Source organism: Drosophila mauritiana, chromosome 3L, assembly GCF_004382145.1.
Source record: "Drosophila mauritiana strain mau12 chromosome 3L, ASM438214v1, whole genome shotgun sequence".
Taxonomy (NCBI): Eukaryota; Metazoa; Arthropoda; class Insecta; order Diptera; family Drosophilidae; genus Drosophila; species Drosophila mauritiana.
In genome coordinates, this window is record NC_046669.1 from 8108280 (window position 1) to 8120630 (window position 12351).

Here is a 12351-nt window from a genome sequence, read left to right on the forward strand (position 1 = left end):
CGGGCCTCGTAACGAGCCCACCCTCGACTGGGTTAAAGACCTCTCGAGTCCGGTATAAAAATACATTTATTTGAAATTTCTTTTCCGTTAGACGTTAAAGGGAAATCAGGGTTTTTTGCGTCTCGCAGAGACAATGAAACAGTGTGAAACATGCATCGAGGACATGGATTTTTAGCCTAGGACATGCACATCTACAAAAACGAATGGAAATATTGTGAATATGGTGACGAGGACGAGGCATCGCTGAGTGGTTCTCTAGAGATGCGAGGCCTGCTGCTCGGACTGAGTGCCGGATAGTCACTTGGCGGAAACGGCATTCTTGGTCAGGGCAGTCTCCAGGTTCTTGGCCAGCGTGTTAATGAACTCAAAAGTCTCCTGGTAGTCCTCGCGAGACACGGCGTTAATGCTGCCCTTAATGCAGATGGCCAGATCCTTGGTCATGGCGCCGCTCTCGATGGTGTCGATGCACACCTGCTCCAGAGTCTGGGCGAACTGCTTCAGTGGCTCGTTGTTGTCCAGCTTGGCACGGTGCAACAGGCCACGGGTCCAGGCGAATATCGAGGCAATGGGGTTGGTGGAGGTCTCCTTGCCCTGCTGGTAGAAGCGGAAGTGACGCGTCACCGTTCCGTGAGCGGCTTCAGCCTCCACGGTCTTGCCATCGGGGCATAGCAGCACGGAGGTCATCAGACCCAGAGATCCGTAACCCTGGGCAACGGAGTCCGACTGCACATCACCGTCGTAGTTCTTGCAGGCCCACACGAAGCCACCCTCCGACTTCATGGCATAAGCAACCATGTCATCGATGAGGCGGTGCTCATACCAGATGCCCGCCGCCTCATACTCCTTCTTGTACTGCTTGTTGTACAAGTCCTCGAAGATGTCCTTGAAGCGACCATCGTACTTCTTCAGAATGGTGTTCTTGGTGCTCATGTACAGCGGCAGCTTGCGGTCCAGAGCAAATTTGAAAGAGGCGTGGGCAAAGTCCACAATGGAATCGTCCGTGTTGAACATACCCAGGGCAATACCGGGGCCCTTGAAGTCATTGATCACCTCATCGATGACCTGACCGTCGGTACCCTTCCAGGTGAGGGTCAGCTTTCCGGGTCCGGGAACCACGTAGTCGACAGCCTTGTACTGATCGGCGTGGGCATGGCGACCGATCACGATGGGCTTCTGCCAGCCAGTCACCAGACGGGGCACGTTCTTGCAAATGATTGCCTCACGGAAGACGGTGCCTCCCAGGATGTTACGGATGGTGCCGTTGGGCGACTTCCACATCTTCTTCAGGTTGAACTCCTCCACGCGCTTCTCGTCGGGAGTGATAGTGGCGCACTTGATGCCCACGTTGTACTTCTTGATGGCCTCGGCACAGTCAATGGTGACCTGGTCCTCGGTCTGATCACGGTGCTCAATACCCAGATCGTAGGTATGAAGCTCAATGTCCAAGAAGGGCAGAATCAGTTTGTCCTTAATGGAGTCCCAGATGATGCGAGTCATCTCGTCACCGAGGACATCCACAACGGGTCCGGCTTTGATCTTCTGGGCCATCTGTTCGGAAGAGCATACCACACTTGAGTGCTTGAAGGGCAGGATGGGAATCTTATTAGCTATATGAAAAATGGATTTGTGTCTGAAAGCTTCGGTGTTGGGGTATTCACCTCGCTCACGGCGGACATCCTTTCATTATCCATGGATATCTTGTGGGTTTTGGGGTCCTAAACAAGGCGATACAGGCGAAACTTATATGTATGACGATAATAAACTGACAGCTGGTCAAAGCAAAGTGAACTTTGATCCGCCTGGGATAGGGTGGGTCGATATTGATGGATGGAAATTAAAACACACCGTGTTTCAAAAGTAATCTCTTGTCTTTACTTTGTAATATTTAATATTGCGTCATGCTTTTATGATTATTAAGGATGTTTCTAAATATCTTAAAAGTTAATATCTCTACTTGACAATCATAAACTTAAGAAAAAATTGTTTCATATTTTTTGTATACACAAAAAAAAAACCAGTCAATATAGTAATCTTATCTTTTCGATACTAACAAAAGAACAGGCTTGCTTAAGGTGGCTACTTGATTGTTTTTTATTTTATTATTAATACCGACTACAAAAAATTCAAAATAACTTTTGCACTGAACTTTTATTCTGGTCATCGACACACCCTATTCCGAAATTTAGCAAGCAAAGAGATATTAGAGCGACAGAGGACGAGGATACAAGGAGGACCTACCGCGGCGCTGATGGCGAAATTGGCCCGGAAAACGGCCTGGCTGAGATGCGGCTGCCGGTGGACCGACGTCATCATTGCGGCTGTGCGGCGCAGGGCGAACATTTTGCAACCGGATGGATGTGGATGCGGGTAATGTTAATATGAATGAACCGACCGACGACTGGAAACGAGAGACGAAAGTGTTTGTCACCAATGTGGAACAATACGACACAATATGACACTGGAGTCCCGGGAAAGCGACAAATCTCCGGACAAAGCAAAATGAAATGCTGTGGGCGTCAGACGCGCTCTAACCGTAACTGATAACTGTAAAGTGCCGTTAAGCGCTACAGTTTCCCACTCTCTTGGGTGGCGTACAATCGTCAAATTGTTGCGCAATCGGCGTAATCACAACGTTCTAAATGCCCAGTCAGATAAGATTTAGAACCTCGGACTTTGATAAGCTGCTCTCACAAGCACTCGCCGCACTTCAAAGCCAGCGTTTTAATTAATAATGTAACAAGAGTATAAAAACAATGAGCACTCGGCGAACGCGTAAACATGTAATCGTTATCGCCGGCTGACTTGTCAATCATTTTCGCATTGCGGGTGGCATTGTCACCCACTTCCAATTGACAACTGTTGCGTTTATCAGCTGGCGAAAAACTTTTCCACTATTGCGGGCTAGCCACTTTTATTCTAAGTTCACGGCCGACTTGTTTTGATAAGGAATAAAAATTAGAAAGGCGCGTGGCGTTTAGCTAATATATTCAACTTTATTCGAATTCTATATCAGCTGGTACGTGCAGTACTATCGATAACGATAGTCGAAGTGACATGTCAAAGCTTAGATAATATTTGAACTTGGGCGCCAATGTGTTTTTTTTTTTTTGTTGCGAGGGAGGCTCGCTCTGATTATCTCGAAACGTCTACCATTCTTATCTTCTCAGTCAATGCCATTCACTTCTATAATATAATAGCAATTGCGTGATGTTTTTTTTTTTTTTTATTTTTCTTTTCATCTTTAATAGACCCATCGTCTGGCTTTAATATAAATATCTTTAAATCTCCAGAGGTACATATGTATGTACCTAATTAACATATCGAGGTGGCGCGATCGCCGAACACGCCATAAGCTTAGGCCACGCCCACAATTGGCTGGGAAAAAATGGGGAAGTCGGTCGAAAAATAACAATATTTATGCTTTCACCAAACGAATTTCACAAGCGTTTTTTTCCTAGTCCAACTGGGAGACCTCGAGCATGGTACCATATTGATAAGACTTGCGATTGGTAAATAAGCTTGTAATGAGGGGACGAATAAATTCTCTAGATCTAATCAATCTGATATTTTCTCATCACAGAAATATTTATTGTTGAAATTGAAAGATAGTAAGATGACTTTTGACCCTTGAACTTCATGAAACTGTTAATGCAAATATACTAGAAATAAAAAAGAAAACCTAATAAAAGTATGCTTTTAATTTTTCGACTGACAAGGTAATAAAAGAGTCCCATCTGTCCTTATCAAATTTAAGTTTACGAAAATCTAATAGTAGTAATTACATGTATACAGGTCTGTTTTCTGGTTTGATAAATTATAAAAGTAAACGTTGACTGTTTAAGCTAAGGTTTGCTTTGCTAAACAGTACCCACTTTTTAAAGAATATAAGATTTAAGCACCCACATTGAGCATGCAAAAGTCCCAATGAGATACGAGCTATCTGGAGGTCTTCTCGAACCATCTATTTGTAGATATGCATAGTAATTGTATAGGTTTAATTAAAACTGTCGACACGAATTCAAGATTAAACTTTGGACAGCACCTGGAGAATCAGGTGGAAAAGGCCTGTCGAATGGGCTACGTGTCTCTCTCTCTCCACATATACCCCTCTCTTTCTCCCTGTCGCCTGTTCACTCTTTTTTTTATCTGTATCTCTCTTTTTCGAGAAGGCAAACCGGTGCAAAGAAAAAACAAAAACAGCGGCAGACAAATAAAATGCATATGAAAACAGACCGGTGGGGAAAGTTCGGGCCCAAATAGGTTGGGCCAGAGGTTATGCATAATGTTAAACAGCGCAAATTATTTGCATTAAGGAGGCTTGAATTGTGGCAAATTTACGTATCGCAACCGATTTGGAAATCCACCATTTTTTATTTGCTCAGATAAATTGCAAATCAGCCGTTGAGTGCAGTAAATAGCTGGGCGGAATGCGATCAGAAGTGTGGGTGTTTGGCGTGGAGTTTGAACCGGCTTATATAACGCTAAACGAATGCTCCACTTACCTTTCAGAATATTTAAAATGCCGGATTTAGAATGTTAGAACACAGACTAATTGAATTGCAGACCGAAAGATGGCGAACCACTCCCAATCAGACGCAGCGAATAACTGAAACTGATTTGGCGACGACAACAATACAGAGCAAGAAGTGGCGCGTGTGAAAGATAATTCCGTAGATAAAAACATGTTATTAATCAGCTGCTTGCAAAGAGCTTTCCCTCGAACTTTTGAGCTTTACTCTCGAATTTTGCAGCACTCAGCTTTAGTTCGTCTTGCTAAACCGCCAAACATAAAATTTGAATTCTCAATTGTGAGAGCAGCGTGCGTACGTTTGCTTTAATGGCGCTACAAGAAAATCCATAAAATGTGCTCCAAAAGTGAAATGTTAGCCGGCGCCGTTTAACTGGCCTTAAATATGCAAAAAAAAAAATTAAAATTGCCATCTTTTGTTGTGACCGCCTTTAATGTGCGAAAGTGAGCTGCCATTAAGACGCGAATGCTACGTTCTTTCGCATAGTTTGGATAGTTAAAATGAATGTGGGATATTCAGTAATGATCATGAAATCATTGAATTAGTTATTGAATGAATAAATAAGAAAATGCCCCGTTGTTATTTTTATCGCGCAAAATTACATATTTTACTTTTCCGCCTAGATAAATAGTTACCCATCTCATTAGGGACCGCACCCGATGAGCATTTTCAAACAACGCGGCTGGAAAACATCAAATGCGGCGACAGCCAACCGAACACGCATGAAAATCACTTGATCTTGGGCCTATTATTTGACAAAAACTGGCTAGAAAACTCGTCTAATTGCGACGCTTTCTTTGCTTTTGCCGTGTGGCATTAGATAAGCGCCGTTTATGCGCGCTTATATAACCCCCAATTATAACGAGTCTTAATTTGTGCATGCCAATGCATTAAATAACATATTCGGTTTTGGCCCATCCTCTCAGGTAAAATAAACGCGTGCCGGCGAAACCTCAATGTAAACGTGCTTTGGTTTTCTGCCCTGCACCACTTCACTTCAGCTCGCTGGATGGAGTCTAAGCCACCAGTACCCGCCATTAGCCATGTCAATGAACGTGAAATGGCCACTGGTTGCCACTTGGCCACTTGCTCTTGCCCAGGCACATCATTCACACATCGGATGGCAGATAGTTTCGTGGAGTGCGTGCCCGCACTGCCTTATTTGTTAGTTGGCATTGTTAAACTATTACTTTTTTTTGTGGTTCCTCGTTATGTAAACAGATGGCAAAAAAAAAAAAACAAAAATTAAACCCAAGACAGAAGCGTCTGGTAAACTACTTTTAGTTTCAGCCAGCGGAATGCTAGGGAGAAAAGTAAAAGCAGCAGAAGAAGCCATCCTAAATATTAGCTAAATATGCTTTCTGTCTGTCGTTTTGAAAGTGAGCAGTAGCCAGCGCCCTCGAATGAAGACAATTTGCATAAATAACAATATGTGGCAGATCTTTAAATACGTATAGAAAAATGCTCGTAAATACCGGCGCACATCACTCATCCGCCCGGGTGAACGGCTAGCATTCCACACTTTTCACTTGCTACCCATACGCCCCGTGGTGCGGTGCGAATTCCTTTTGGCCCCCACGAGGAATTCACCCACTGAGATGCCGTGCACGTGCAGCGGATCTCGCTGTGATGTTATGGATTTTTGAACGCCTTTCGATCTCTAATGCACACCTGCAATAACAAATTACTTCCTGTCCACATTCCAAGCGGCCGGGTGTCTTTGGCTGTTACCATTCTGAAGACGTGTGTGTAGCCAAGGCATCGGAATATTACTATTAATTATATTGAATGGAGAAAGTCAATTTCGTCAAACAGAAGAAGAAAACAAAAACAACATACGCAACAAAAAACAAAAAAAACAGACCAAAACGAACCAACTCCTATGCTGAACAGCAGCAGCAGCTTGTCTTTTGTGCGCCATTTCTAAAGACGATGTGTGGCTGTCAGTCAGTCAGTCAGTTGGTCAGTTAGCCAGTTAGCCAGTTAGCTAGTGAGCTAGTAAGCCTGGCCAGTTTCCATTTCAATGGAGCTAGCGATGGGAGCGTGCTGAACGGCAGACCAACTCATCAAGTCTTCTAAGCTGTAGCTTACTTAGATGCTTATCGCTATAAGTATATCATAAAGATTTCTATATATTTTATATAAATATGACTATAATGATACTTTTGCATAGGAGTAGCAGTATCAGAAAGGCGCCCGAGCAGGGAGCAGGTGTCACCTTGAAGTTTCGTTTCAATTTCTCCAGGTCTCATCACTCAGCACTCCAAATATTCAAAGCGCTTTCAACTCATCTCCAATCTTTGTGGAGCTGCTTTTTTTTTGGTAGGTGAGGGGAGGGCTCATACCAAAGTTGATATCTTAATCGCATTGCCGATCTGGTATGGCACATATTTCATTTCTCGCCCAGCCCAGATGCAAATGTCTTTTACGAGTAGAATGCATGGAAAGGAAATCTCCGACTGCTCCATCTGCTCCATATCACTTTCTTGGCGTGGTCGCTTCTTCGATCTTCTAGAAGGCTTTTTCATGTTATTTATCAAGCGCTCGTTTCATTGTGTTTACAGTTATGTATCGGACTTTACTGCTTATGCAAATTTATGCTAAGCCGCTACAAAAATAGCCAGATCTCAGCCCACCATTGACGATGTGGGCTACTGAGGCACTGGACTTGGGTTCGTCTTCGTCTTATGCGGCATCATTTACTTCCCATCGATTTGATTGGTTTTTAATTTGACTGCCCGTCTGATTCAGACGGCGAAGCATTGTTCATCAGTCCATCAGGTGAAAGGCGTTGACGTTGTCAACTAGGAAACCTTGCCAATAAGTTGCAGATACTGTGAATGGCTGTTGAAAATGAATGCAGCACGTGAATATGAGTGCAAGTTAATTGGTTAACGTCGAATATGTTCATACCCTGCAATTCGGTCATAAAATGCAGGAAGAAAATAATAGCCTACAAAATTCCTAATGCAATGACGAAAAAACTCAAATAAGACATATTTTTAGAGATATTTAACTACTAATTTATTTAGTGAGTGTACTTTCTGCAATCGTGTGTGCGAAATCATTCAAAATCAAAAGCAATGCCAGGGCATTTGTTTTTCCCATTTCGCCACCGAGCTTGCCAACGTAGTGCAGCCACATTGCATACCAATTGTCCACTGGGTCAATGTATCGACCAGGCCCAGAGACATCCACTTGCGTCCAGGGGTCCAAGGGCCAAGATCACAGCTACGCAACTTGGAATTCGCTACTTTGGTTTCGGTTTTGCATCCAGCTCCATGTGAGAAATCATTAATGCGCTCTCGAACCGGCGATCTTGGCTGACTGGCTGGCTGGTTGGCTTTCGGCTTTCACATGGTTAAAGCCAGACATGGACTGCTTCTATTGTTGTGTCAGCTAAATATGGCCAATAGCCAAATATTAATTCATGTGTTCCATCTGGTTGTATGCAAATTTTCCACCGACTCGAAAGTAATTGAAGCTGCAGCGGAAATGTTGAAAGCGCTTGGAGTTCTAGGATGGGGAATGGCATTGGAATTTGGATTGGGATTGGGATCGGAGAGTGTCCCGAAGGCAGGACAATGAAGAGGAGACAGGCAAAGTGGGGTCTTTTGATTGCAGGAAGTGACTTTTGGCAAACACTAGGAATATATATTTATATTTAATCTACTTGGCTTTACTTTTACAAACTTTAATTTTTAATAAAATTATTGATCAATCAATCTCATTGATTTCTACGAAGATTCTACCCTTGATTACAGGAAGAGATTTTTGGCTTGGAATTATAAAGTTTATTTTTAGCTCATCGGTTGTATAATTATTTTCCCATTTCTTTGGCCAATGAAAGAAGCCCTCTTTTCGTGGAATATTATAAAAATACATTTGTGGCAGTTCGTTTCTGGTTTTTGGCATCACAGCCAAATGCCAAATTCATTGCGGCCATGACAGGCCTGAAGTTTTGCTTAAGCCCTTCACGGCATTGGGATCTCTGTCTTTCAGATGACTTGTACTTTGGAGGGTGAAAATCAAACTGAAAAGAAATTTAATTATACAGCATAGGACAGCGCAAATAGTTCCACATTGTCTATCTAATTTTTTTTTTTTTTTTTGGATAGATCCTCATCTTCCGCCTCCATTCGAGATCTGTCTTTTTGTCGTCGAAAGTAAAATTTCCAATTGATTTTTGTGCGGTGTTTTACATGCTTTTCGTTTCCATCATTATTCAGCCCGGCAATAGTTGAGCATCATGGCAAGGAGAAATGCCACCAAGAAGCATTTAAATAAGCACTGAAAAAAATGAGTTAAACGGTATTAATGAAGCAGAATAAAATCGATTGTAAACTACTTATGTACTTTTTCGAAAAAATGTGACCTTGCATCCGAAAAAGTGATATATTTTAGGTGCTTTTTAAGCAGAATAAAAAATGTCCTCTTTTAAATAATTGGTCCATTGATTAAATATTTTTCTATTGAATTCTATTGAAAATAGTAAGCAAATAAGTAGTGGTATAGATCACAATATTTCTTTCAGTGCTTTCCGACAGGCAGCACTTTCATCGTTTTACGCTAAAACGCTTACGCAGCATGAGACCTTCCTCGGATTTTATTTTTTGGTAAGAGATATTGCCCACGAGTGCTGGAGGGCAGGCCTTCTATTGCGGATCCGTGCAGTTTTGAAAGCATCATGGTTTGTTTGGCGAGGAAGGAACCGTGTAGCGCATGGAACCGTGGAACCGGGCAACCTTCGCTTTCGGAGCACTTTTCTCGCCGCAAAAAGCCGCCAGACTTCCCATTCAAATGTCCAAAGTAATCATTAAGATTTTCAGCTGGGGGACAGTAATGATGTGCTAATGATGCCTCCTCAACGTGGCCGGCAATTAATCTTTTCCAGTAGAGCAGAGCACAGCATTCGCATTCGCATTCGCTCATTCATGCACGTTGCGCGTTTTATTAATTGATAGCGAAATTATTCGAAATTGAATGTGTCTTTGGGCACTTTCACTTGCTTCCAGCATTTTTAACATTTGCCAAGAGAAGAGAAGGAATTTTCAGAGATGCCGGTCAATCGGTTGTGATCAGTTGGCTTAAATGAACCAAATGGACAACTATATAGAATTCTAAGATACATTATATTCTATTTTCTTTCACTTTCAAGATCTCCATAAAATTAATGTAAATAAAGAATTCTTGTCACCACATTCGTTGCTTCATTAATGATTATATTTGCATAAGAAAGTTGCTCTGGTGATCCGCGGACTACGATTAGGTAATGTGTCATACCATATTGCCAACTTTTACTCATCCATCCGTCAATGGTGTTCATTAATCCTTCTAAATGCGCAACAAAATTAGCATAATACCGGGAAAGAGTCGAAAAGCGATGCTTACATAAAGCGGGCAACAAGAAACAGAAACTAAATCGCTTAAATGATCAATTAAAATTACGTATACGCAATTTGTATGCCAATTTGGCTATGCTGTCCCTTGCCAATGAAATGAAATCAAATGCGTTGAGCAGAGCGGCTACATGTTTTCACTTTTAATATACTCATACTCATGCTCGTCGAGGAGAAATGAGAAACGATAACGAAACGAAGCATTCGAAACATTAAAGTTTTAGCTTTGCTTTTGCTATAATTTGACTCTGGACACTGTGGGCATTTCATTCGCTGCATTCATTCGGCGGTCATTTTTTGGCATTTAATGATCATCATCATCATCTTCAGCGTCCACACTCCACACACTCCCCACCCCCCTCCCCCGATCCCCACCCTTTTTGGACGCGTTAAAAGCCTTTCATGGCCCAAACGCTGTTCTGCTTCATTTTGTTTAATGACATTGCTGACCATACGCGCTACAAACAAAATGTTTAGCTTACGTTTTGCTTTCGTTTATGAACTTTCACGTGTGCCCCAAGTCCGAAGAAGATTTGAGCGTTTAAATGTTTTCCTCGCTGCTTCTTCGCTTTTTCAAATTACCTAATTTCGGTTACGAAACAAATCAATTAATGTATGCTTCGATCAAAAAGAAGAGCCTCTTACTACCACGCGGCCCTAATGAATCTCCAGCATTATTCAATCGTAGAAAGCGTCAGATGGAACAGTTCTGTATAGTATGTACATATATATGGTATATATGCCATGGTATGGTGGCTGTTAAACCGCAAGAGCCACAAGATGAGATTTCACCTGCGTTTTCAACTGTGCATTTTAATGATCAGTTTTCGTTTCGCTGCAACGGAAGCCCGAGCCCGCCCCTTTTGCGCCCCATGGCCGCAGTTTTCCTCCAGCTGAACCGCATACTCGCCCAATTGCAGTTTTCCCATTTTCCAATTGCGCCAAATCAAGTCGTAAAAATATTCATCTGGGCAAATCGTTTTCTAATGGTCTGTCATTTTAATTAAAGTCGACTTAGTATGCCATCCCCCCTCGCGCTTCCTTTTCGCACTAGAAATTGCTCATACGCCCCATTTGCCTTGGTATGTGCGTGTGTGGCAGAGAAATTGTGCTGCAATTGATTGACGCTTCCTAATGGCACAGCGGTGCACTTTCTAAGGATAATGCTATTGATTGGTCGTAAGAGGAGATTTAACTACAGAAATAAAACCGAGAGAAGATCATCATCTAATGGACACTAAAAGATCAGCGCAAACTTGGCACTCTGCGATATTCCTGGAAATTGAAACAGAGTTTTAAACATTGTTGTTGTCCTTTCAGTTTGGTAATTTGCTTTTATGAATGCAATAATTGTCTTGTTAAGTTAATTTGATGGAATAAATTCAATTAATAGCTGAGTAGCGGTTCTATTAGTTGATGTTTAGTTTTTATTCTGTATAATATATTTGCTCTAGTTTTTGTGACTGCAGCACATACGTTTTAAATTGCTGTGTGCAACCAGTTCAACCTCGTAAACAAGACTTAAAATTTAGGTTCATGGCATTTCCTAAGGAGGTGTCAGTTGAATTTCGGCTTGGTTTTTGGCTACCCCGTACTCCGTTTTTTTTTTTTCTGGGCACCCAACCGAGACATCGACTGCAGCTGCCAGACCTCCCGAAAACATTGCCCTAATGAATTTACGATCTGTCGTGGCCAGTTCTCAGCCAATTGCTTTCCACCCGTTCGCCATTCTCCATTGGCCATTTGAGGTCTTCATCGCCGGCCAGCGATTGTGTGCTCCAGGTTGCCCACTTGCCCAGTTGCACCGTGCATGTCAGTGGGTTCGGTTTGAGGCCAACTGCTACTTACTGCAAGACTGGCCATAATATGTAATTTCAATGATTTGCATACAAAACACTTTTCACCAAACCCAAATGAAAGAGCCAGCAAGCAATCCACTGCTCCCGAGCATCGCAGCTCCATTTCCATAGCCTCCATAGCAGCTCCAGCTCCAGTCCAGAATTCGAGGCTGGAGCTGAAAATGCGGCAGAAGCCATGGAATTGGCATGGACAAACAAACACGTTAAATACTTCCGCGTTCGCGGTGCTCCGATGTGGATTGGTACTTGGCATCGGGATGAGGCTGTGCAGTTCGGGTTGGGAATGGGCATGGAAATGGGGATGTGGATGTGGATGTGGTTGCCCGTGACTGGACCCCTTCCCTCCTGCCCAATCCACTTCATGCTCTCAAAAAATATTCATATTTGTCACGAAGCCAAATACCCGAAGAAGTTACACCTGAAGACAATACAGGTTACTGTCCTGAACTATAATGAATTGAGTGATAAATAAGATGTTAAGAGTTAAGTTTTAGTATGTAAGTTAATGCAACTTATACAGTTTGAAAAGAATGGGAAATTCATTTGTTGCTTAATGGAAAGGAT

The 12351-nt window shown here is 42.5% G+C and overlaps 1 protein-coding gene across 3 annotated transcripts; it reads right to left on the reverse strand.

Moving 5' to 3' along the window:
• Positions 1 to 48: 48 nt before the first annotated feature.
• Positions 49 to 4611, reverse strand: LOC117141868 (isocitrate dehydrogenase [NADP] cytoplasmic). 3 transcript variants are annotated; one of them, XM_033305551.1, is made up of 4 exons: positions 4503 to 4609; positions 2239 to 2398; positions 1659 to 1715; positions 49 to 1578 (listed from the first exon to the last, which is right to left on the reverse strand). In XM_033305551.1, exons 2-4 carry the CDS (start codon positions 2338 to 2340, stop codon positions 298 to 300), a joined length of 1440 nt encoding a protein of 479 aa, XP_033161442.1. In that variant the 5' UTR covers positions 2341 to 2398; positions 4503 to 4609; the 3' UTR covers positions 49 to 297. The 3 variants fall into 3 exon arrangements, with proteins under 3 accessions (XP_033161442.1, XP_033161443.1, XP_033161444.1); XM_033305552.1 differs by lacking the exon at positions 1659 to 1715 and having other exon boundaries at positions 49 to 1548; positions 4503 to 4608; XM_033305553.1 differs by lacking the exons at positions 1659 to 1715; positions 2239 to 2398 and having other exon boundaries at positions 49 to 1548; positions 4503 to 4611.
• Positions 4612 to 12351: the final 7740 nt, after the last annotated feature.